Raw genomic sequence first — 27,542 nt, forward strand, 5'->3', positions numbered from 1 at the left:
CTTTCAACAAAGTTCCTCATTAAAGACACTTGAGAAAACTTAGCAGTCATGGAATAAGGAGAGAGGTCCATCTATGGATTGGTAACTGGTTGAAGGACAGGAAACAGAAGGTAGGTATAAATGGAAAGTTCTCTAAATGGAGGGAAGTAAGAAGTTGAGTCCTCCAGGGATCTGTACTGGAACATGATCTAAAAGTTTTGAGTTATAAGCAGTGAGGTGGCCAAATCTGTAGATGACACTAAACTATTTAGGATTGTGAAATCCAAAACAGATTACAAGGAGCTCCAAAAAGATCTCTCCAAATTGGGGAAATGGGTGACAAAATGGCAGATGTGGTTCAGTGTAAGCAAGTGTAAAGTGATGCATATTGGGGCAACCGCCCCCCCCAGTTTCACATGTATGTTGATGGGATCTGAGCTGTCAGTGACTGAACAGGAGAGAGATCTTTGGGTCATAGTGGACAGCTCACTGAAAGTGTCAACACAATGTGCAGCAGCTTTGAAAAAGGCCAATTCCATGTTTGGAATCATTAGGAAGGGGATTGAAAATGAAACTGCTAACATAATAATGCCCTTATACAAATCTGTGGTGCAATCACATTTGGAGTTCTGGTCACCATAGCTCAAAAAGGACATTATAGAACTGGTGAAGGTGCAGAAGGAGGCAACCAAGATGATCAGAGCACCTTCCTTATGAGGTAAGGCTACAACACCTGGGACTTTTTAGTTTAGAAAAAAGATGACTGAGAAGTGACATGATAGAGGTCTATAAAATTATGCATGGTGTGGAGAGATTGAGGAGAGATAATTTTTTTCCCCTTTCACATAATACAAGAACCAGGGACATCCCATGAAATTGATTGCCAAGAAATGTCGGACCAACAAAAAGATGTACTATTTCACATAACGCATAATCTATGGAATTCTCTGCCACAAGATGTGGTGACAGCCACCAGCTTGAATGGCTTTAAGGAGGGCTTAGATAAATTCATGGAGGACAAGTCTATCAATGGCTACTAGTTGAGGGCTATAGGCCACCTCCCGCCTCAGAGGCAAGGTGCCTCTAAATACCAGCTGGGGAGCAACAGCAGGAGAGAGGGCATGCGCTCAGCATGCCTTGTAGCTCTTGTAGGCTTCCCAGAAGCATCTGGTGGGCCACTGTTTGAGACAAGATGTTGGACTGGATAGGCCTTGGGTCTGATCCAGCAGAGTTGTTCTTATGCAATGCATGCTGGGATACTTCAAGGGCCCAGCTCTGTTTTTAAAAGAATGGATCCTGTGGCTGCACAGAACATCTCGGTGGTGTGTTCACAGAGCCAAATGGAAGCTCTGATCGTCTTTGAGATTTCAGGGTAGGTGTTCTTCCCATCCCCAAACCACCCCCACATAATTGTGTGTATTACGTTTGTATCTTCCCTCATATCAAAGTCAGCCTGTAGTTTTCTGGATACTGCTTTTTCCTCTTTTTGAAGACTGGGATATTAGACAATTTCTAGTCTTGTGGCCTCTCACTTGTTCGCCAGAATTTCTCAAAGAAAATAGACAGAGGTTCTGAGAATACATCAGCAAGTTCTTCTAGTTACTCTAGGATGCCATTCATCTTGCCCGGAAAAGCCAAATTAATTTGAAGTCGATAGATGTTTCCTGACCTTATCCATCTTGAACTGTAATCCTGACCCCTCACTAGTAATCCTGCACTTGTGAGGTTGAACATGGCTCCCTTTTTGGGAAAGGATGGAAGCAGCATAGGAGTTGAGCAGTCTTACCTTCTTTGTGTCAACACTTCACCATTCTTTCTGAGCAAGGGTCTGCCATTTCCCCCCACTTCCTCTTACTTTGAACATACGTAAACAAGCCCTTTTTCGTGCACCTAGCAACCCTCACTAGTCTCAACTTGTTCTGAACTTTAGGTTTTCTAACACTGCCCCATAGGTCTGTATGTAACTCATGTATGTAAAGTCATGGGATAAGGGGACAAGTACATGTGTGGATTGCTAACTGGTTGAAAGATAGGAAACAGAGGGTAGGTATAAATGGAGAGTTTTCACAATGGAGGGAAGTAAGAAGTGGGGTCCCCCAAGGATCTGTACTGGGACTGGTGTTTTTTTAATTTATTCATAAATGATCTAGAAGTAGGGTTAAGCAGTGAGGTGGCCAAATTTGTACATGATATCAAACTCTTTCGGGTAGTGAAATCCAAAACAGATTGTGAGGAGCTCCAAAAGGTCTCTCCAAACTGGGTGAGTGCCCAGGCAACAAAATGGCAAATGCGGTTCAATGTTGGCAATTGTAAAGTGATGCACATTGGGACAAAAAACTCCAACTTCAAGTATACATTGATAGGATCTGAGCTGTCGGTGACTGACCAGGTGACGGATCTTGGGGTTGTGGTGGACAGCTCGTTGAAAGTGTCGACTCAATGTGCGGCAGCTGTGAAAAAGGCCATTTCTATAATAGAGATCATTAGGAAGGGGATTGAAAATAAAATTGCTAATATTATAATGCCCTTATACAAAATGATGGTGCGGCCACACCTGGAGTACTGCATACAAATCTGGTCACCACATCTCAAAAAGGACATTGTAGAACTGGAAAAGGTGCAGAAGAGGGCAACCAAGATGATCAGGGGCCTAGAGCACCTTTCTTATGAGGCAAGGCTACAACACCTGTGGCTTTTTAATTTAGAAAAAAGATGACTGCGGGGAGACATGATAGAGGTCTATAAAATCATGCATGGTGTGGAGAAAGTGGACAGAGATAAATCCTTTTATCTTTCAGATAACACTAGAACCAGGGGTCATCCCATGAAATTGCTTGCCAGGAAATTTAGGAACAGCAAACGGAGATACTTCTTCACACAGTACATAATCAACTTGTGGAATTCTCTGCCACAAGATGTGGTGGCAGCCAACAACCTGGATGGCTTGAAGAGGGGTTTGGAGAACTTCATGGAGAAGAGGTCTATCAACGGCTACTAGTTGGAGGGCTATAGGCCACCTCCAGCCTCAAAGGCAGGATGCCTCTGAGTACCAGTTGCAGGGGAGTAACAGCAGGAGAGAGGGCATGCCTTCAACTCATGCTTATAGGCTTCCAGCGGCTTCTGGTGGGTCACTGTGTGAAACAGGATGCTGGACTAGATGGGCCTTGGGCCTGATCCAGCAGGGCTGTTCTAGTGTTCTTATGATCTGTGATTTGGAAAACCATCATCTACATTCTCTCCTTAGGATGGCAGTGTGTGGTGGACTCCAACAACATTATGTTAATTTCCTTCTTCATTTATTTTCACCCAGAAACTCTCCACTGGGCTACTATGTTCACTCTCTTGGATTTCTGTGCAGGTGTACATATTTTGACACACAATGCCACCACCACTCCCTTTCCTTTCCTGATCCATCAATTCTTTTTGCACAACTTCTAACCTTCAATTTGCAACATTCCAATCCTGGGAGTCATCCCACCAAGTCTCAGTTACCTATCAAGTTGCACCTCCCTTCCTGTACTAGGAGTTCAGGTTCATCTTGTTTATTTCCCTTTTTGTGCATTAGCGTATTGACATTGCAAGCCATGGATAATACGTTCCACTATCTCTGCTATTATTACATTGTGGAGTTTGCTTGGCAATTCCAACTGCCCCAGTTTCTCCTGTATATTTGGTACTTACCTTTGTATTTAACTACAATCTTCTTTCTCCATCTCCCAAAGGATTAGGGTTGTAGTCTTCCTGATCATGTTTGTCAGACTTCTTCCAAACACCTTTTTTCTCAGTCCTTGTGAGGTGCAACCCATCTCCTGCCAATGGTCTTTCATTAAGCAGGTTTAGACCATGGTTTCAAAAATGGAATCTCTCTTGTGAACACTATTTATGTAACCGGTCATTGCCCTGAAGTATTCTCTCTTTTTGTAGTCCCCTACCCTTTACAGGAGGAATTGTAAGTTCATAGCTGTGCCTAGAAGTGGCATTCATTCCCACATAGATGAAGGGATAGTGATCAGTGGGCTTGATATAACTTGGCAACCTGTCCATCACATCCTGGATATGTGCAGCAGAGAGATAGCCTACATCCTGAGCCAATAGGACTGGTCAGTACAAAACCACCTCTGTACTTCTTAGCTGAGAGTCACCAACCACCACTGCTCCTGTCTTCTTTCTGCAGCTGGCAATTTAGTCATCTCTGTACTTAAGGTTGAGAGTCTTCCTTTCCACCTGGTCACCAACATGATGCACAGTGTTACAGCCATGTAACGCTGCGCCCCAGTGCAGCCCCGACACACAGCCCTGACACTGAGAACAACAGGTGGAAGCATCAGCAGTGCTTCCAGTTTTCCCTATTCACAACAATGAGAGCTGCAGAAGTGCTGCTAGTGCTTCCACCTGTTCCTACCAGCATTAGGGTTGCATTCTGACTCCTCAACAGCCCTGCGGCACAGCATTATGGAGCCATAATGTGCATCATGTGGGCGGACACTGAAAGCAATTTCATAGCTCCAGTAGTTCAGGATGCCTCCTGCTCTTCCTGCTCCTGACATTCACTTTCTTCCATGCCGTTTCCTCCCGCTCACAGATGTCATCTTCCTTCTTCAGACTCCTCCTGCTGCTGTTCTTTCTGCAGTGCCCCCTGTGTCCAGTCCAGGAACTCTTTGTCTTCTCTAATGAAGCAAAACCTGGAATCATGCTCCTCTAGTCGTCTTATGAGTGCTTTTACAACCTTTTTTAAACTGTCATTTTGTGAGGCTTGTTTAAGAGCTGTTTTGTTGTTTTCTTGCTGGATTTTAATCACTATTTATTTATGTTTGTTTGTTTGTTTGTTTGTTTATTCAGTTTCTATACCACCCTTCCAAAAATGGCTCAGGGCAGTTTACACAGAGAAATAATAAATAAATCAGATGGCTCCCTGTCCCCCGAAAGGGCTCACAATCTAAAAAGAAACATAAGACAGACACCATAACACAGTCAATGTTCTGTGTCCCTCCCATTTTAACATTAAAAAAAAAATCACAAGGCAGATAATAAATTAAACATATAAATACTCTAATACAATAAAAACATCCAATGATGGCATCATAAAATAAGATAATAAAAGTACAGGACTAGGTGACTCAGCCTGGTGATCAGCTGACCTGTAGAAGCTTCACATGACCTAGTCATCAGCAGACCAACAGGATGTAATCAATTATTTAAAGAATATAATCCCCCTAGAACACACTATGAAACCCAATTAAAACCTACTAAAATCTTACATTCAAAATAACACTCAATTTCAGATAAAGCAGCACACTTTACTGCTAAAAAATCACACAATACTGCTAAAAAATCTCCAAAGCTCTTGGGTAGCAGACGGGTTTTTGCCATTTTTCTAAAGCACTCGCTTGTAGAATCCATGAGAAAGAGTTATAGTATGCAAGGACAAGACAGAGGAGTTGAATCAGGAATATTAACAGTTTAATGAGACATATATTACTTACAGAGAGGCAAGTGCAGCCTGCCTTCAGTGCTCTTGCTGCTGGCTGTTTGTTAGCCCCACCACTACTCTGGGACTGGAATACAAGTAACTAAAGCCCCATTCAAAAGCTGGTGTGGCTCAAGGAATGGATTAACCAAAAAAAACCCAAATCTCCAAAGAATTCTACATTAGTCATTTTAGTGGTTGCTGAAAGACAGAGTAGAAAATAATATAAAATTATGGGCTCTGATCCAGGCACAGTGAAGAGCATCTAAACACTTGATTTCAGTGGAGCTTGTGTGGATTATGCTCATGTTGTCTAGAATTAGTCCATTAAGAAGTTGTTTTTCCTACAGGATCAAATCTTTGGTTTGACATAAAATGTCCTGTATAGTAGCAGTGTGAGAGGAAGTGTGGATATTGATATCTGAGGCAGTGTATAGGGTGCCGAGAAAGGGGCTGTAGATGTCTGTGTGAATGTGGAAACGGAAGGTATGTTATGCCGTCAATGAATAGCTGACTAGGAGATTCTTCCAGATGATCAGCTGTCCTACAGGAGCCTCGCATAACCCAGTCAGCTGACCAACAGAAGTATCATATGATATGTACTGGGTAAGTTATTTGAAAAGGGGGTGTTTTCCTGTGACTGGTGTCCAGAGTCAGGTTGAATTTCCAACACTGAATGCTGGGCTTAAGCCTTCAGTCTGGCTATTTATTTATTTTTAATATCTGCTACGTTGTCTTATGATGCTACTTCATATGTATTTGCCTGAAGTTCCTTGCATCTTTGGTTTAGCCTTTGAGTATCTAGGGTCCCCTGTCCCCTGGTTGTGTCTAAATAAGTAGAAGATATTCATAGTGTCATCATTAGGAAGGAGTGTTGCATCATTTGTGAGCCCAGCAAAAACTGCAACTATGTCCCATTCCATTGCTTTCAGTGGGATTTAGTTTCAGTTAATTTTTGCTAGATTATGTCTCCAAAGTATTGTAGTACCTTAGAAACTAATTCAGCATTTTTTGGACTAGAAGAGATGGAATCTCCAGGGTAAGTGTAAGATTTTGATAGAGATGGGGTCTGCTTTTTGTCTCCACCTGTATTTCTTGAACTTTTTCTTTCCGACGCGGGAGAGAAAAGAAATCATTCTGAAGACAACCTGAAGAATTGGCCTTCTTCTATCTTCAGGTTATATCCAAATAAAAAGAAGCACCAGTTGCTGGTCAAAGTGCTAGGATGCTCCCAACCAAGCGCATATTCATAGCCTTTGGGGGCCAGGACCCAAAGACTCCTGGGTCCTATAAATGTTGTTGAATGTTAAATATTGCATCACCATCAGCTGTATGACTGCTTAGTTTTAAAAAGTACTCTGTCTCCATGATGTGAGAACAGAGATGTTACAAGAATCTCTGCTGATGTAGCAACCACCCAAGCATTGAGGAATGGAATGGAATGTAGATGGTTGCTTGATAACTCTTCATGCATCTCTCCAATCTCACGTTTCCTGGAAAAAAGCACAGCTGAAGGAGAGTGTGGGAAATAAAAATGGTCAGCAAGGTCAGTTCATAGACTGGTTTTGATCCATGATCAGGGGCAATCCAAGACAGTTTGCTGCCTGATGGGAAGCCCCCACACAGCCGCTATTTTGGGGGTTGTGGGGGAGCTTCACCTTGCTGTTCTCAGGCCATGCTGCCGAGGCAGCAAACATAAGAACAGCCCTGCTGGATCAGGCCCAAGGCCCATTCTAGTCCAGCATCCTGTTTCACACAGTGGCCCACCAGATTCCGCTGAAAGCCTACAGGCAGGAGTTGAGGGCATGCCCTCTCTCCTGCTGTTACTCCCCTGCAACTGGTACCTAGAGGCATCCTGCCTTTCAGGGATCATTTCTATAGTAGTCACCTGGAGAAGTGTGTTTACATGTGCTCGGTCCCGATGTCTGTGCTCGGTCCCTATGATGTGAACCTACCTGCCTTCCCCCAAACACATGGAGCATTTTCTAGGCTCCGCCACTTGCACACCCAGCCGACTGATGAGGCTGCAGACTCCTGAAGTGGGATCAGTAGGAGGAAGTCCTCCCATATCCCACAATGCACCACACGAGCCATGGAAAGGTAGCCCGCAGCAGTGCAGCAGCACTCCTCTCCCTGGCCTCACTTTCCCCAGCACTCAATGGCTGTCATTTCCAGCAGCCGTTTTTACTGCTGTGGTGCTCCATACAAACACAACATGAGGTAGACCTGGCTCTGTTTTTCTCCTATCTCACTTTCTACCTGGGTTGGTGATCTGGGCTGCCCAGGTCTGGAGCAGCTGGGTTTGGAGGCCTCCCAGTGGCCCAGACAATACAAGCTGCCTGGGTTAACTTTCTCCTGCCCAGGTATCTTGTGTCATGAGAATGGGCTTAATGATGTGAAATGCAAGGAACTACTTATTGCAGTTTTCCCTTCCCTTCCCCTTCCCTTCCTTTCCCTTCATATTGCCCCCTGATTATTGTCTGCGAGCAAAAACAGCCCAGTTTTAACACTGCTGTGTAGATCTGAGGTGCAACTGAATTCCTGTTGTGCCTTCAATGGGACAGACCCTGTGTTCCCCTCCTCCTTCCCTCTTCACTTTCGTACTGTCCAAAGGTTAGGAGTACAGTCAGGCAACATCTCAGACATGTAGTCCTCTCCTCTGGAGTAGATACCAGTGTAATAAGCCGGTATTTGGACAAGTGGATTTACGTGAAGTAATTTATTCTGAGATAGTCACCTAATGGTGCAGCGGGGAAATGACTTGACTAGCAAGCCAGAGTTTGCCGGGTCGAATCCCCGCTAGTATGTTTCCTAGACTATGGGAAACACCTATATTGGGCAGCAGCAATATAGGAAGATGCTGAAAGGCATCATCTCACACTGCGCAGGAGGAAGCAATGGTAAACCCCTCCTGTATTCTACCAAAAGAAAACCACAGGGCTCTGTAGTCGCCAGGAGTCGACACCGACTCAACGGCACACTTAAATTTATTCTGGTGCTTATTTTCAGATGATCGGTTTTGTAGTTCTATAGTTTTATAATGTTTTAATTACTTATTGGATAGAGCTGGTCTTGTGGTAGCAAGCATGAATTGTCAGACCCTTTGCTAAGCAGGGTCTGCCCTGCTTGCACTTGAATGGGAGACTATATGTGTGAGCACTATGGGATGGGGCCACTCTGGGAAAAGCACCTGCTTGCTTGCATGCAGAAGGTTTCAAGTTCTCTCCCTGGCATCTCCAAAATAGGGCCAGAGAGAGGCTCCTGCCTGCAGCCTTGGAGAAGCCGCTGCCAGACTGTTCAGACAGTACTGAGCTAGATGGGCCAATGGTCTGACTTGGCAGAAGGCAGCTTCCTGTGTTTCTATATTGTTGGCTATTGTTTTGTTATGATCTGTGCTCAAAGAGATACGATTACTTCATGTTAGCAACTTGGCAGAGTTTACTTCAAAAGCCTACTTTTGACCCACTTTGACCATACATCTGCTAAATGGGAAGAAAGTTTGTGGGGGGTATACATATTTGATAAGTAAATAAAATAAATGGGCAAGAGGGACCTTTTAAAGTGGTGATCCCCTTAAGCAGGGAAAACTTTCCTTATTCACCTCAGCATAGAGTCACTCCCAGTAGCTGTTGTTGATGTCTCCCCACTGTTTCTTTTTCCTTTTTTTTTTTTTTTTTTTTTTGGACAGTGAGTCCCTTTGGAACATGGATGCATCATCTTCTTTTTTTAATGTGAAACCTCTACAAACTGAGCAAGTAAAGTAAATTTGCACCCGCCGAGTCGGTGTCGACTCCTGGCGACCACAGAGCCTTGTGGTTGTCTTTGGTAGACTACAGGAAGGGTTTACCATTGCCATCTCCCATGCAGGATGAGATGATGCCTTTCAGCATCTTCCTATATTGCTGCTGCCCGATATAGGTGTTTCCCATAGTCTGGGAAACGTACCAGCGGGGATTCGAACCAGCAACCTCTTGCTTGCTAGGCAAGTCATTTCCCCACTGTGCCATTTTAAAGTGGTGATTCTCTTTATTTAGCAGGGGGAGAGCAACTGGCCCTATCTATCCCCAGCACAGCATCCCTCCAGTGGCTGTTGCTGCTGTCTATCTTAGGTTTCTTTTTTCTTTTTCTTTTTTAGATTGTGAGTTTTAGATTGGGGACAGGGAACCATATTAATTAATTAATATTAATTAATATATCTATGTAAATCACTTTGGAAACTTTTGTTGAAAAGTGTTATATAAATATCCATTGTATTCTTATTCATATGTAAACTGTTTTGAGGATGCTTTTTAGCTGAAAATTGGTATACATGTTCTAATTAAATTAAATTAAAATAAAACATGCCTAACATATTTCCCTTAACATGCAAAAGTATACAGCTTGAGGGTCTATGTTTTGCTTTATTTGATTATTATACCACGTTGCATCTTTTAAGTTTTTTAAATTCTGTCTCTGTTTTATATTTAAAATGACAAAAATTGAAGCATTTCTTTTAATCAATAGTTCTCTGGGAAAACTCAGGGACATGGAATTTGTTTCTCACTTGAAAAATATGTGCTTCTTCTATCCTCTTTCTGAATGTTTGCTTTCTCCCCCCGCCCTTTCCCCCCTTTCCCACTGATGTGAAAGGTCAAGGGAAAACCTGTAGAACAGCTTTGTGGGATTTCTTATGAGGCTTTGTTCCATTGAAGGACTCACAAATTATTTGGAAACCTGAAACACTCACTGAGAAAGGGTTGTTACAGAGCCAGGCTCTTTGGGTCTGATCCTGCTGCAGCATAAGAAAGAAGGGTACTTAGTATCACTCAAGGGAAAGGTATTTCCCTTGAGTGATACTAAGTACCCTTCTTTCTTGGAGCCAGACTAGAAGGGTATTCACACGACCCCGCGGGCAGGTAGGGGTAAGGCTTGTCCAAACTTACCTTCCCCCCAGACGACAGTGAAAATGTTGCTGGAAGTGCAAACCACACTCTCAGATGATCCACACTCTGCCAAGCAGTGTAGATCTCTGGAGGCCAGGACCATATGCTGAGTGTGGTGCATTGGCGAATACCCCCATAGGACGGGCACTCTAGGCGCCTGTCTCTGTGCCTCCTTGTGCAGCCCGAGGAAACACAGGATCCCAGCAGCCAGGTTAAGGGAGCACTCGCTTCCTTTAACCTTGGCTAAGAGCTAGGCTTAAAAGTCAGGTTTGACTGGGCAGGAGTGCCAGGTTCTGCATGGATCCCAGCACTCCACCCTAGTCTGGGCTAGGCTGCTCATGAGAACAGCCTTAATGTTTTTTTTTTTAATTGTTACTGAATAGTTACAGACTTCCATTAACTCCTGGGTAGCAGATGCACAGGGCTTCAGTTTGGAGCATGGCTACAGCATGGAGTTAAGGAGCATTTAACCCTTTACCTCCATGCTGTTTTCTCACAAGATATTGTGAGGGGAATATTTCTGCAAGATATTCCCCTCAGGGGATGGAGCCACTCTGGGAAGAGCAGAAGGTTCCAAGTTCCCTCCTTGACTTCTCCAAGATAGGGCTAAGAGAGAGAGCCCTGCCTGCAACCTTGGAGAAGCCGCTGCCAGTCTATGAAGACAATACTGAGCTAGATAGACCAATGGTCTGACTCAGTATATGGCAGCTTCCTATGTTCCTCACCAGAAAGCGCTCCTCGTCAGTGGCTACTTAATCTCAAAAGTGCCATTGTAGCAAATGGCACTTTGGCGGTTAAATATTCATTCTTTCATTTCATTTCATTTCATTGATATGCCGCCCCATCCAAATGGCTCTGTAGCTGGTGGGGGGGTGGTTTGATCCAAAATGTGGCCCCCATGCAGCTACTACTCATACATAGATGTAAGCCTGTAACTACTTGCTGACATATTTAAGGTCACATCTACCTTAAAGTCACTGATGTGCCATATAGTTGTACTGCTGCGTGTTCAAGTGCACAGAGCATATTCAGCTTCAGAACTTGCTTTGTGGCTTGGACATTTAGGACATGTTTACAGGTGACACAGCAACCTGGTCCCAGCAGATGGCCTGAAGGCACATGATTGATGTAGCAACCGTGCTAAAGCAAATTAGGTCTAGGGCTGTGCATGTCTGGACGGGGAAACAATGGAAGCCCCATGTGTGCTATTGCCACCTTGAATTCAGTGGAAGGGCAAAGAGGCGGGAAAGCAACTGGCCCTATTGAACCCTACCATGGTGTCTCTCCAGTGTCTGTCTAGTTTACTTTGTGTTTCTTTTTAGACTGTGCCATTTGTGGGCCAGGGAACCATCTGGTCCTCGTTATTCTAATTTTGTGTTAACTGCTTTGAGAACCTTTTCATTGATAAGTAGTAGTAGTAATAGTAGTAGTAGTACAGGTGAAACTCGGAAAATTAGAATATCGTGCAAAAGTCCATTAATTTCAGTAATGCAAATTAAAAGGTGAAACTGATATATGAGACAGACACATTACATGCAAAGCGAGATAAGTCAAGCCTTAATTTGTTATAATTGTGATGATCATGGCGTACAGCTCATGAAAACCCCAAATCCACAATCTCAGAAAATTAGAATATTACATGGAACCAAGAAGACAAGGATTGAAGAATAGAACAATATCGGACCTCTGAAAAGTATACAGTGTACTGTGCTTGATTGGCCAGCAAACTCGCCTGACCTGACCCCATAGAGAATCTATGGGGCATTGCCAAGAGAAGGATGAGAGACATGAGAACAAACAATGCAGAATTGCTGAAGGCCGCTAATGAAGCATCCTGGTCTTCCATAATACCTCATCAGTGCCACAGGCTGATAGCATCCATGCCACACCGCATTGAGGCAGTAATTGCTGCAAAAGGGGGCCAAACCAAGTACTGAATACATATGCATGCTTATACTTTTCAGAGGTTCGATATTGTTCTATTCTTCAATCCTTGTCTTCTTGGTTCCATGTAATATTCTAATTTTCTGAGATTGTGGATTTGGGGTTTTCATGAGCTGTACACCATGATCATCACAATTATAACAAATTAAGGCTTGACTTATCTCGCTTTGCATGTAATGCGTCTGTCTCATATATCAGTTTCACCTTTTAATTTGCATTACTGAAATTAATGGACTTTTGCATGATATTCTAATTTTCCGAGTTTCACCTGTAGTAGTGGAACATAAATTGATATTAGCAATGGTGCTCTTGCGTGTTTTACATTAGCAGCATTCAGAAATGATGAGCCTGTTCTCATGACCATATGGGGTGGGTTGGAGGGGAGCCATGCTCACACCTTATGCCTTCCAGATGACCCAAGCCCCTGGTCAGGGGCATAACTCTAATAGGGCAAGGGGAGACAGTTGTCTGGGGGCCCACTGCCTTGGGGGCCCCCAGAGGCAGGTCACATGACTGACTCCCCCAGCCGTGCACCCACCCGGGCTTCCTTCAGTTGTATTCATCCTCTGAAACTGATGTGAGTGTTAAGACCTGGAGCTACCAGAACAGCATGCCTTTCTCTAGTACCATTATTGTAGATTTTGAAAAGAGTTTTCAGGATCAAACTAGACATTATTTTAAGCGCATGCTATAAAAGTGCTTGCTTGTGTTTTCTGGACAAATCACACACACAGAAGGGCTCGGTCCAGGTTAGGATTGCTGTGGATGGTGGGGGGAAGGGGGGTGTTAATCCTTTGCCCAGTCACAGTTTCAGTACAGAGTGGGGGCTCCGCGGCTGCTATTGGATCAGGAAATAAAGCACCACTGGCACCAATGGGCAATGGGAGTTTTTAAATGCCTGACCAAATAGCAGCTGTGAGGGTCCTGATCTGAACTGGGATGGCAGTGGGGACAAAGGGCTGAAGCCCCCTCCCCTCGTGCCTTGGTCTCATTCCAGGTTGCGGGGGGGGGAGCTGCACATGCTATTTAACAAAGAAAAATCAAGCACAGAGCGCCATAGCACATGCTCTAAGAAACACCTAGTTTGGTCCTCAGAATCACTCATGGCAACCTTTTAGCAGTGCTGTTTCTTGAAAAGGGGACAGGTGTGTGTATTCATGCACTCCACCAAGTGCCTTCTCTGGGTTGCCCAGTTGGCAAGCAAGCACAAGAGATGGTAGGAAAAGAGACAAGGGGTGGTGCTGGTGCAGCGTCCAGCATCTTCACAAAGGTCTTTCGGACTTTTCTTGCACACACGTTCTTTCCTTTCCTTTATCTTTCTGTTTCTCTTTTCTTTGGCTGAAAAGAAAGGTTTTTATTTCTTAATGCAACCTATTTCATAGACACACAGGAAGCTGCCATATCCTGAGTCAGACCATTGGTCCATCCATCTCAATGTTGTCTGTTCTGACTGGCAGTGGCTTCTCCAGGGTTTCAGGCAGGGGCCTTTCCCCGCCCTAACCTGAAGCTGTCAGGGGTTGAATCTGGGATCTTCTGCATACAGTGCAGATGCATTTCCACTGAGCTACAGCCCCATCCAATAGAAATGTAAATTTCAAATACATCTACAATCCAACTTCCTAAGTTGACTTGAATAAGTGTGCGGATTCCTAAGATTCCCTAAATTCTGTTCTCACACACAGCCAAGACAGGGATGACGAAGCAAAGCTGGGTCTTGACTGTTCATAAGAACCATCAGCAGCACTGTGGCTGCCAGCAGCATCTTGGCAGCAAACCCACCCAAGAGGTCCACCTGTTGACCAAAGTTATGGGTGTGAGAGTGCACGTAACCTGGGCTAAATGATAGTGTGTCATGGCGCTGACAGAGGAGCAGGCTCCCAGCCAGGGTGGGGGGTGGGGGACTCTCAAAATGCACCGAGCATTTGCACCATGCATTATGGGATTTCCGGGGGCCAGGATGACCAATCCTGGCTCCCAACCCTCCACACTGCCGGGGAAAGCCGCTGACCATCTGGGCACATGATCTGCATGCCCAGCAAGGACGGACAGATCATCTGCGGGGAAGGTAAGTTTGAACAGCCCTCTCCACTGCCCACCTGGTAGCCTTCTCGTGTAATTGTGAGCAAGGGCTCAATTTGTTTCTCAGACTTCTCCCTCTGCAGTGAGGTTATTACTTCCACACACCTCCACTTTTGATGTGTTTATATTTTTACCCTGTGGTGACAGTGTGCATTGTTTCCTCTGTTAATTAGAACACAAACTGATCCTTTACAGGAAACCTATTTACATGAAGCTGCCTTATACTGAATCAGACCACTGGTCCATCTAGCTCAGGATTATGACCTTCAGGGGCTTTCTATGGTTTCAGACAGGGGACTTTCCTAGCCCTGCCTGGGAAATAGGGTTGCAGGGGATTGAACCTGGAATCTTCTGCATGCCAGGTATATGATGGCCTACCACTGATCTATCAATGATCTACATCCCTCTCTGCATGTTATTCATGGGCAATAATGAATGCACTTCAATCCTTTGAAATCAGCTCTTTCCTATTCATATAACAGGAGCTCCTGCTAGAAACAATGCAAGGAAGCGTTTTAGTGTGCGCATTAGCATTTTTTGCAGTGCTAAGCAGTGATGATTAGGGCTCAGTATGTGTAGCCAGCACAGAAGCTATTCACACGACCAGGAGAAATCGGGCTCAGGTTGCCTAGCCTGATTTCTCCTGGTTGTCTGCTGCCACGAGAGCCACGCAGCTCACAGCAGCAAACCATCTAAAGTCCCCCGCCCCTTAAACAAGGTTAGCGGAGCTAGTGCTCTGCTAATCCCATTTGGTTGCTTGTGTGCTGCCACGGCACAGCTCCACGCCATGGCAACACATGAGGAGACCCCCGCCGGGAAGCTGCCAACAGCCTCCTGGGCTCGGGGGTCTCTCCAGGATGCCCTGCTTGCTCTCACGGGGCATCCTGGAACTCCCAGGGGCTGTGCAGCCCCTGATCCCCGCAGCCCCCACCGGCTCTGTGAAGGAGCCAGCAGCCGTGTGGGCGGCCGATCCGGCTAAGCCCGCTCTCTCCGCAGAACCCCGTCAGGCTCTTCACACATGTCATGTGAAGCGCCTCATAGTGTAGTGATTACAGTGTTGGACTAGGAATGGGGAGACCCGAGTTCAAATCCCCACCCAGCCATGAAACTCACTGGGTGACTCTGGGCTAGTCACTTCTCTCTCGGCCTAAGATACCTCACAGCCTTGTTGTGAGAATCCACAGCCATGTGTACTGCTTTGAGCTGCTTGGAGGAAGAGTGGGCTAGAATTGTAAATTAAAAAAAGTATATCCTTTCTTTCCTACAAGGACTAATTCTTTTCATGTAGGGAAACTGTAATGTGGAGAAAAAACTTCAGGTCCAGGCTGTGCTAAGAGTTTTATGCTCATCAGTGTCATTTTGGGTACCATCTGAAAATCAGTCTTGATGTGACTTTAATGACGTCGTTGGTCTTAGCATGCTTGACTTTTTAGCGTGTGTGTGTGAGGGGGCAAATCTGAATCAGGACTGTTGCAGAAGAAGCTGGCTTTGAGCCTACCTCCCATCACAGGCCCAGCTCAAGACACCTTCCCATACATGGTGATTTCATAAGAAAAGGTAATCCATGATGGGATTGGTACTACAAATGTGATTAAAATATGAATATGATGAATATTTATATACCTTTTATATACACTTTTCATTTTTTAAAAATCCCAAAGCGGTTTGCATAGATATAAATAAATAAGCAAACAAAGATGGCTCCCTGTCCCCAAAGGGCTCTCAATCTGAAAAAGAAAGAAAAGAAAGAAACATAAGATAGCTACCAGCAATAGCCATTGGAGGGATGCTGTGCTGGGGATGGATGGGGTCAGTTGCTCTTCCCCTGCTCAAATAACATCTAGTTTGGCCTTCAGTTGCCCCAATGTGTGGTCTAAGTATGTGCAGCCAGCAGAGTTTAGTTATTAAAGTGTGGGACCGGCACTGTGCCTCACACTCACACATCCTCTTCTGCTCTGTGCCAAGATTTGGCTGGCTGGGCAGAGTTGGGAACTGAGTCAACACAGAGTTCTCACACATTGCACAGCCATTTTTCCTGCTTCAAGCCAAACAGGAGGAAGCTGCGGGCACATGGCACAGACATGATCGCAGGGACACTTCAGGCTATTGAACACGGCCACCCTGCTTGTGGTGCCTACCCACACTGCGGAGTTCTGCTCATGGTGAATGAGCCAGATGAACCACTCACCATGAGAAGGGAGGTGCTACAGATGAGCCAGAAAAAGAGACTCTGATGCTTCCATGATTAGGACAGTCGTGTGCAGTGGCCTTCAACAACTGACTGTTCAAGTGCAAATAAACTTGCCACAAAGAAATGAAAGCTTATGAACTCAAGGCATAACTGCATCTCAGACAAACGGCTTTAATGGCCATTCCCTCTCTCTAGGGAAGCCTGGGAACTGTAATTCTAGGGGGCCAACTAACAAAGGCCACCTTTGGACATAATGCAAAACCGTGGGTCCAATGGACCCGCGGTTCCGCGCCCCCTACCTCCCACATTTGGATATACTGATGAGTGTTCTCTCTGCAGTCAGGCAGGGGAGCTGGCTCTGTGGGCTTCTTTCTTAATAAAGGACAGCTTGCACAGCCAACAGCAGCTGGAGTGAGGCAGGAGCTTCCTCCCTCAATTCTGGTTGGCGAAAAGGCTAACTGCGGTGCCAGCATTCGGATGTAACACTGGCTTAGAGCATGTGGGAAACAAGAGGGAAAACGCAGGTCCTTTCCCCCCCCCCTTTAATTGTGGCTGTCCACATTCAGATGTGGAGTTTGCAAAACCAGAGGTGAAAGGACCTCTGGTTTCATGTTATGTGTGAATGCAGCCAGAATTTTCACCTCTCTCACCAAACTACAATTCCCAGGATTCCTTGGCAAAATCCTTGACAACGTAACTGGCACAAAAGGGAAAAACATGTGTAGCAGAGAAACACACTTGCTGCTTCAATGAGGCCCTTAGAATAATAGAATTTTAGAGTTGCAAGGGACCTTGGAGGTCAACTTGTCCAAGCTCCACTCCATGTGAGAAACTGCTACACCATCCCTGATAAATAGCTGTCCAGCCACTGTTTGGAAACCTCCACTGAAGGAGAGCCCACCACTGCACAAGGTAGACTGTTCCACTGTTGAACAGCTCTTACAGATAGGAAATTCTAACTGTAATTTAGAATTTCTGCCTACAGTTAGAAATGTCTAGCCTAAATCTGCTTCTATGTAATTTCAACCCATTGGTCCCAGTTCTGCCTTCAAGAGCAACAGAGAACAAGTCCACTCCTCCTCCTCCACCTCCTCCGTACCAATCCTTTGGGAAGTTACAGCTTTCCAAAATCCATGTTGATGTAATTTTTCATAAGAAGATAGTCACTCCCATGTGTTTTCTTTTTCCTCAGGTGTCATCCTTGGATTCTCTCTCCGGTCGTACCGCCTGAACTACCGAGAAGTGAAATACTTTTCCTTCCCTGGAGAACTCTTGATGAGAATGCTGCAGATGCTGGTCTTGCCTCTCATTGTATCCAGCTTAGTAACAGGTACAGAAATCAACTTTATGTTTCTTCTTATATTTTGCTGCTGCTTGCTGTTAAAGCTGAGTTGTCTTTTTATTGTAAATTTGTTGGGTTTAAAAAAAAAAAGCTTTTAACCGATAGCATGAAAGATTCCACACTCCAAAATTCAGATAGAGGTGGTGTTGGGTTGTAACATTAAGCATGGCTTCCATTGCCATTTTACTAATGGCTGCAGAAGGAGCTATAAATAATAGCCCTTTTCACATGATCTGGAGACATGTGCACTAGGATAGCATCCAGATTAATACTTCCAAGAATGTAAGAGGTTTTGCTTATGAATGTGAATGGGTGATTTTCACCAATTCCCACTTCCCTCTGTTGCCCCTACACTCAGAAAAAAATCTGCTGCCAAGAGTCCTCAAACCCTCAGGGAGGGATATGTTATCAAGGGGCACAGGGAGCTGCAAGCAAGAAGGGAGGGATGGCGAAAACCACCCTCTTCCCCCTTGCCCAGTCTTTCTGCTTTCTATGGTCCACATAATGCACAGCTTTACAGAGTATTAATATGCTGTGTCCTGGGGATGCTGCAGGCTTCAAAGGCAGCCCTGATGCTGTTTTGAAGCAATGATTGCAGAAGCTGTGTTCCCAGAGGTTTCCTTATTTGTCACAATTTTTCACTATCACTTTCACACTTGCTGCTTCAAAACAGCATCAGGGCTGCCTTTGAAGTCCACTGCAGCCCTTGGGCATAGTGTTATGGCTCCCTAATGCTGCATGTCATCTCAGCCATTGTACTTTGGCATATCCTAAATGTGTAGAAATTGTCCCCGTGCAGGTAATGTACATGTAATCTAGAACCTTGAAAAATGTGGGGTCCTCAACCATGCAGAGACAACAACAACAAATATTTATATACCACTTTTAAACAAAAGTTTCCAAAGCAGTCTACAAAGAGAAATAGTAAGTAAGTAAGTCAGATCCCTGCCCCCGAAGGGCTCACAATCTAAAGAGGAATATAAGATAGACACTAGCAATAGTCACTAGAGCAGTGGTGTACTGAGGGTAGAGAGGGCCAGTTGCTCTCCCCTTGCTAAATAAAGAGAATCATTAAAAAAGGTGCCTCTTTGCCCAGTTAGCAGAGGTTTGCATCCAAGTTGAACATGTACAGATGATGTGCATCCAAGTTGTACATACATTGACACTGATCACAAAGGAAAAATGAAAGGATAGAAATCAGGAGTAGGGACAGCAGGTATGATCCCACTTCACATGGACATTGTGTGTGCTTCCAGACTGTGTGAAAAGGCTAGTGGGTTTGTACAATGATAAAGACAATATAGTCAGTCAGGGCCATAATAATGTGATTATACCACATTACAGTGCATAGACTCTTTCTATCCTACAATGTCAAATTGTATGCCATGGAGTGAAAAAGCACAAAATAGATGCATGGCCCACTTCTGAAACTACATGAAATGGTTCTTAGGGCAGAATGACATGTTACCTGGGCAAATACTTGTTCACAAACCCAGGTATTCGGAGGTAACACAAATGCAGCAACAGAAAGAGCATGTGGAAGGGAGAATGATGGGTGGGAGCTTGGGGTGCTTATAGGCTGTAATTTGTAACCCAATTAAATAGAAACACTTGCGTGTATCTGATTTGTGATTCACAAAAACATGTTAACAGAAAGTGTGTAGAGTTCAAAATAGGGAACAGTGAGGTCATGTAGAAATGCTTTCAGAAGCTCTATGTACAGACAGTATTTTCATGTAAACTGAATGTGTTAATGGTGTACCATAATTACCCATAATTATCCAGTCATTATTTCTGGTCCACTATCCTCTCTGGTCAAGTAAGTTTTTTCAGATTTTTGTAGAGAACCAAAAACCTGAAAAACCTGTTTGATAAGAAACCATAGGACAATGTTGCCAGATTATCTAATCCTAATCTCAAAGCCTCAACATTGTCATGAAGAGGGGAAAATTTTCAACCTGAGCCTGAAATTTCACATGTGATTGGCAGAGGCATATCTAGGGAAAATAGCACCTAGGGCAAGCACTGAAATTGTGCCCCCTGTCCAAACATCTGACACCCATCTTTCAGATACTTTACCATAATATCAGCTGAAAAATACAAGTCAAGCTCATTAATCTTTTAATATTTCAAAAACTATTTAACAGTGGACGTAGCCAGACCAAAAAAATGCTGGAAAACTACAAATTTCAGTATGCTGGGGCTCATGAAATACCCAAATACTATGTGGAGGTGTACTTGGGAAACTAAAATTGCCTGTCTAATTCTCTACTATGCATTGTAGCTTCACCATTACATAAGTTTTAAAAATAAATGGAGAATTTGACTTTTCCCAGATACTCTGAAAATAATTAAAGGATATGCAGAGTAAACTGTGTCACTGCTTGGAATATATTCTAGTATTTCAGAAAGACAGTTAAAATGAGAGAAAGAGAGCAAGAAACTTCCACCGGGCCTTAATACTAAGGATTTCACACTGCAAAGACAAATTCACCATTAATAGCCATATTATTAAGACATCACATTTAACTCACTTATCACAAGAAGCAAAGTAAGAGCAAATGAATACAATCCTAGCTCATAAGCTTCAGTTCAGTATTCAGAAGCCCTGATTCTCTATACATAGTGCCAGTCTGAATATGTGTACAGTGTCTTATATTAATTTTTTTTTATTTTTTTTTACCTGCAGCCCCTTTGGAGGGCTTCCTAAAGGCCATGGGGGGGGGGTCTGCAAAGGCTCTCCCTCCCCCCGCTGGCCTCTAGGGCCTTGCAGGGACCATTTGAGCATGTGCGGTGGCCATTTTTTAAAATAATCTTTTTTTTTAAAAAATGGCTACTGAAAACAAAATGGCCACCACGCATGCTCAAATGGCCTCTGCAAAGCTTGGCATGGCCTAGGGCTTCACAAAGGCCATTTGAGCATGCACGGTGGCCATTTTGTTTTCAGCAGCCATTTTAAAAAGTTTTTTAACTTTACAAAATGGCACCCCCCCTTCAAGTGGCACCCGGGGCATGTGCCCTACCTGCCCTACCCTAGATATGCCCCTGGTGATTGGATCTCCCAACGGTTCATTTTTTTCTTTCGAAGCTGCAGATGGCTCTGATTTACAGGAGCATCCTGGAGCAGGAGAGGCCTTAACATTTTCCCCATGATGTTTTACATATATAAATTACCTCTTGAAGCTGCTGTTAGGAGGGGAAGGGCAAGTACAGGCACCTGGTATGAACTGGTATGCTCAGAAGCTCTGCCATGTACTAGAATTCTGCACAAAATATCATCTTGTGGCTCTAAAGGATTACAGCTTGATAATCCTCTGCCACCACTACCATCACATCTTTCTCTCAGGTATATCAACTGCCACTAGAGTTGCCATGCCCCTCAGAATTTCAGGTTTCACCTGGATTTTAAGCATTTCACCCAGATTTGACAGGATTTCAGCTTTCATTTTTTTAAAAAAGGGGAGAAAGCTAAGCTCTAGCCCTTGTAGAAGAAGAGTTATAGAGCAAAACATGCAGGCACTATTCTGCTCAAAAATTATTTTCAAGCCAATTTACATAATATGCATATTAGGTACCCAGATTTGGAAAGCCAGAATATGGCAACCCTACTGCCCCTCACACCAAAAGTCAATCCAAGCCTGCACACAAACATGTGTTTTGAACCCAGAGTCCCTCTTATCTCATTAAAAACAGCTGCGGGGATCCCCAGAGCTGAGAAGGATGTGTGAAGTGAAGAGAGAGTGCCTCTGATTGATTGATTGATGATTGATTGATTAAGTGCCATCAAGTCGGTGTCAACTTTTAGCAACCACATAGATAGATCCTCTCTACAATCATCTGTATTCAACTTGGCCTTTAAGGTCTCTCAGTGGTGCATTCATTGCTGTCGTAATCGAGTCTACTCACCTTGCTGCTGGTCGTCTTCTTCTTCTCTTTCCTTCAACTTTCCCCAGCATTATGGACTTCTCAAGGGAGCTAGGTTTTTGCATAATGTTTCTGAAGTATCATAGTTTGAGCCTGGTCATTTGTGCCTCAAGTGAAGAATCTAGATTGATTTGTTCTATGATCCATTTGCTTGTTTTCCTGACTGTCCATGGTATTCTCAAAAGTCTTCTCTAGCACCAAAGTTCAAAAGCGTCAATACTTTTTCTATCTTGTTTCTTCAAAATCCAGCTTTTGCATCCATAGAGTGTCACAGAAAAATTCATTGTCCTAACGATTCTAATCTTTGTGGGTGTAGACACAGCATCTAAATATCCTTTCCAAGGCCTTCATTGCAACCCTACCAAGTGCTAGTCTGCGGCATATTTCTTGACTGCTGGATCCTTTACTGTTGATGGTCGATCCAGAAAGGCAGAAGCTATCCACCTTCTCATATCAATTCTCAGGCTGGTTGCTGTACCCTTTGTCATTAGTTTAATCTTCTTTACATTTAATTATAGTCCCATTTTTCACTGTGCTCCTTGACTAGAGCTTGCAGATCATCTGCATTCTCAGCTATCAGAGTGGTGTCTTCAGCGTAGCACAGGTTATTGATGTTTCTTCCTCCAGCTTTACAACCATGCTCATCTTCTTCCAATCCAGCTTCTCTCAGTATATGTTCAGCAAATAAGTTGAATAAAGAAGGAGAAAGTAGAAAGAAAGCCTTGTCTTACCTCTTTGCCGATCTGGAACCAGTCTGATAATGACCGGAGTGCTGATCTAACTTCATCTTCCCGTACTAGAGGTTCTTGCAAGTAGAAAATATCTTCTAGAGCAGGGATTCTCAAACTTGGGTCCTCAGGTGTTATTGGACTTCAACTCCCATAATCCCCAGCCTCAGTGGCCTTTGCTTGAGGATTATGGGAGTTGAAGTCCAATAACACCTGAGGACCCAAGTTTGAGAATCACTGTTCTAGAGTATCTTGGATGTTGACTTCCCTGCTGTACAGATTTTCAGTATACTCCTTCCATCTCTATTTGATCTGCTCTGAATCAGTTACTATCTGTCCTTTGGCACCCCTTAACATACCAATTCAAGGTTGGAACCTCCTTCTGAGTTCGGAGATCTCTTGGAAAACTTTCCTTGTTTTTCCGTATCTATTTCCATCCTCAAGGTCTTTACAGATGCTGTTGTAGTACTGTTCCTTGTCTCTTCTAACGGCTTTCTGAAATTCCCTATTAAGTTCCTTCCTGAGATTTTTATTTTTCTTCATTTTGGCTTCTCTCCTTTTCTTGGCAGTTTCCACCGTCTGTTCTGACATCCATATTGCCTTCTTCTCTTTCTTGGTCTTTGGCAGTCTCTTTTCACATTTGTCCTTAACAACTTCTTTGATTTCATTCCACAATTCCTCTGGTTCCCTATTAATGAGGACGCAGCTGGATAGCTTTGTTTTTCCGCTTTAGCTTGACTTGGAACTTGCACATGAGCAGTTCATTATCAGTTCCACAATCGGCCTCCGGCCAAGTCTTTGCTGTTATAACTGAGCTCTTCCACCTCTTTGCACCAATAATGTAATCAATTTGATTTCGGTGTACTCCATCTGGTGATGTCCATGTGTATAGGCGCCACTTTGGTTGTTTGAAGAATATGTTAGCAATGAAGAGATCATTGGCTTGGCAGAAACTAGTAAGTCATTCTCCTGCTTCATTTCTGTTTCCTAGGCCATACAGTCTGACTGTGTTTTCCTCCGTACCATTTCCAGCTTTGGCATTCCAGTCTCCAGCCACCACTAGCACATCTTTCTTGCATGTTCTGTCAATTTCAGACTGAACTAGAGCATAAAACTCATAAACTTCCTCTTCTTCTGCATCATTCGTTGGGGCATAGACTTGAAAAGCTGTCATGTTAAAGGGTTGCCCATGAAATTTAATTGATATTAGTTGGTCACTGACCACATTGTACCCAAGTACTGTCATTGCTATATCCTTCCTGACTGTGAAAGCAACACCACTCCTTCTTTGTTTTTTGTGTCCAGAATAGTAAACGGTATGATTTTCTGAGTGAAAGTGTCCAATTCCAGTCCATTTTAATTCACTGATGCCCAAAATGTCAATCTGTAGTTGCTTCATTTCATCTTTCACAGTGTTGAACTTTCCCATATTCATGCTTCTTACATTCCACGTTCCCACTGTAATTCTGTCTTTGCAGGTTCGGATTTTCTTTTCCCGCATGGCAATATCAGCCATTAGACATCCAAAAGGCTTTAGTCTAACCGCATCATAAACACCATCGGTACCATTTTCATGCCAAAATCCACCCCTCCGAAGCTTCTGTTAGGGCCCATCATAGAGACGTGCAGGAAATATCTGCTTCAGAGGCAAATGGCCACTTGTGGGGGGTGGGTTTATCAGTGTTCCCTGTAACAGGGATTTCCAGATATTGTTGACTAAAATTCCCAGAATCCTTGGCCAAAGCCCATTGCAGCTGGGGATTCTGGGAGCTGTAGTCAACAGCATCTGGAAATCCCTGTTACAGGGAACACTGATGGTTATTGTTGGAAGACAGCACAAAGAAAACACATTAACCCCCATATCATGTTGCTGCTCGGCATTGGGCAGACCCCACAGCTGTTTGCAATGAAATAAGAGGCACTTCTGGTTCATGCCTCTGAAGTATATGTTTGCAACATGCACAACTAATTTGAGCCCAAATGGAGTTTAATGGGAGGATCCCGTCCTTCTCTGCCCTCTTTCCCCCAATCTGCTCTCTTGCAAAACAGAAAGCCTTCAGGCCTTGCACTCCATTCATGTAGCAGTACTGCCTGTAATCCATGTGGACAAAGTAAAAATGAAGGGTGAAGGTGTAAAGCTCTCTCCTTCATACCCTTCTGCCACAGGTGCTACTAGGAGGCAGAATCCACCAAAGTTCTCGTTTCTCCCTGATTGGAGCAACAGCGAGGCAGAACAGTGAGGCCCCATCCAGCCCCAGCACAGCACCCCTCCAGTGGCTGTTGTTGGGGTCAACCTTATGTCTCTTTTTATGTGGGGACCATCTTATTTATGTATTATTTATTTTTCTATGTAAACCACTTTGAGAACTTTGGTTGAAGAGCGGTATATAAATATTCATAATAGTTGTAGTAGTAGAAAAGACCCCAACTCCTTGCACTTTCTCCCACTTATGCTCAGGCTTGAGACTTGCTGGCCACATTGAAAAATGCTACTGTGTTACCCCAGTTATTGCTGCACAAAGAGTCAAAAAACACATCATGACAGTTGTGTGGTTGACCCTTGCATGCATGCTTTTGATACTAAATAGCAGCTCTTGGAGCTTCGATCTATATTGGGATCTTGGCATGGGAAAGAGTGGCTTTAAAACTTTTTCCTTGCTGTCTAAATCCAGATTAAGCCTCCCATGGCTATTGCTTTCCCCTTAGTGGGAAGCTCCCATTGATGCCAAAGGGACTGGGAGCTTTTTTTCCAGGGGGAAATCACAGCTTCAGGGTTGGGTTGGTGCAATCCAAATCAGGACTATAGTGGGGCAAAGGATTAAAAGCCCCCTCTCCCCATGCTATAGTTGTGATCCAGACTGAAGGCCCCTGCCTCAGCTCTTTAGCAAAAAAAAGATTGCACAAAAGTGCCAAATAGACACTTGTTGTGATACTTAACCCTGAGCAAGCCTGAATTCTCATCTATTTGCATGCAAGAGTGCAAAGCCTCATCATCATGTACAGAAGACTATTCAAGATCTTCCCATCAAGGAACCCAGGGTGTCTCCAAACACCATTTGAAACCCATTAAAACTGAGTTAATACAGTAACAACAACAACAGATATTTATATACTGCTTTTCAACAAAAGGTTCCAAAGTGGTTTACACAGAGAAATAATCAATAAATCAATCAATAGAATGGATCCCTGTCCCCAGAGGGCTCACAATCTAAAAAATACCCCACAGTTCCCTTGCACCAGGGGTTCTCAAGGTTGGTTCCCCAGATGTTGTTGGTCTACAGCTCTCATCATCCTTGGGGATGATGGGAATTGCAGTACAGCAACATCTTGGGAGTCAAAACTGGTTCTCATCACTACCAGTCTTTTCCTCAGTGACTGTTTGACTCAGGTCAGACAGACCCAAGTGTGTTTATGCAGGGCCATAGGGAGACCCAACAAGATTTGTCAGCCCCCTGTGTAAACAGGAAGTGCATCTTAGAAAACACTCCTTGGAATTAGTTACAGTTTTCAAGGGTTCCTTGGCACAAACACCTTCCTCCTTCACAGCCTGGTCATTGTGCCAGCAGCCTGAGCATCCATAGAGCCAGGCGGAAGGAGTGCCCAGCAGCAGGGAAATTTTTTTTGTTTTAACTAATGTTTTAACCTTTTCTGTTGTCATTTATTTTGCTTTGTTGGAAACCACCCAAAGATGTAAGTTTTGGGCAGTATAAAAATAGGTTAAATAAATCCCCCAATGCACCGTGCTCCACGCATGGTATATTGTGGGATGCAGGAGGACACAGCCTGCTTTTCCCCTTCACCCTCGCTGCTCCTGGAGTGCTTGTGTGCCAATCATGTGGCACTTTGGAGCATGGGAGTGGCAAGGATTGTGTGGGGCGGGGCAGGCAGGTTCCTGTCTTCCACACCAACCTCAGCCTTGTGGGTCATGTGAATGACCCTTATGCCTGCCAACCCTCTCAAATGCTTGAAGGAGATGTACAGGGGTAGTTCAGATGAAATATTACTTTAAAATTCATTTGAACGATCCCTGATCATGCAGTTATGCAGCAGCTAGATGGTACATCAGATCAGGGGAAGTGTATGCCTGTATTCCTCCATCACATGTTTGCGGGGGCCAGCAGACATATTATCCAAATTGGCCCATGTGGTCTATGGAAACATGTGATTGTTTTTAAATGCTAAATAGCACCTGGATCAGGGGCCTCATGGGTCAGGACACAATTGAGAGAGGTGGGTTTTAATCCATGATATCAGGACTACCATGGTCCTGATCTGAATGTGTACACACACACACACACATGTATGTGTGTTGGTACCAGAAAGAGTATTTTTCCCCTTGGCAAATTGCAGCTGTGGTGGATCTGGATCGGGACTTTTGAGAGAGGGCAAGGTTAAAGACTCACCTCCCGCTGCTACAGTCTTGGTCCATGGGAGGCCCCTGATTTGGCTGCTAGTTAACTTTTTAAAAACAAACACAGATTTGCAAAACATGTGCTTAAAGTAACATGTAGTTTGACCCTGAGTGCTACTGCCCTGGCCTTGGAGGAAATCAAATTCCTTTCCAACATCTGAGGTGTGGAAAAGCAAAACAAAAAAACCAGCTTGAGACCAGCTTTTTACCTTCTTCAGTGACCAGAACGTTCAAGGCTCATTGGAGCAGGAGTTCAAGGGAAATGGAAAGCAGAAGCAATATTGCACTGTAATTCCTCCACCCCAGTCATAATCTTATTATTATTTATTTATTTATTTTATTTATATACCACCTGACTCCAAGGCTCTAGGCAGTTCACAACAGTAAATAAAACACAATAAAACAAACTATTAAAACAATGAATTTAAAAAATTTAAAACATTCAAAGATTACTAAAAGCCAGGCTAAAAAAAATGCATCTTAAGGAATCTTTTAAAGGCTGATAAAGATGTTAAGCCTCAAATATCTATAGGGATTGCATTCCTCAACCCAGGA

General features: G+C 44.0%; 1 protein-coding gene across 1 annotated transcript in view; it reads left to right on the top strand.

Moving 5' to 3' along the window:
* The window catches only part of SLC1A3 (solute carrier family 1 member 3), an 89,367-nt gene that overhangs the window by 16,951 nt on the left and 44,874 nt on the right, over positions 1-27,542 (top strand). The window contains exon 3 of the mRNA XM_053299997.1: positions 17,775-17,912. Coding sequence (XP_053155972.1) covers positions 17,775-17,912 — 138 coding nt within the window. The remainder of the gene's footprint in view (positions 1-17,774; positions 17,913-27,542) is intronic.

Source organism: Hemicordylus capensis, chromosome 2 (genome assembly GCF_027244095.1).
Source record: "Hemicordylus capensis ecotype Gifberg chromosome 2, rHemCap1.1.pri, whole genome shotgun sequence".
Taxonomy (NCBI): domain Eukaryota; kingdom Metazoa; phylum Chordata; class Lepidosauria; order Squamata; family Cordylidae; genus Hemicordylus; species Hemicordylus capensis.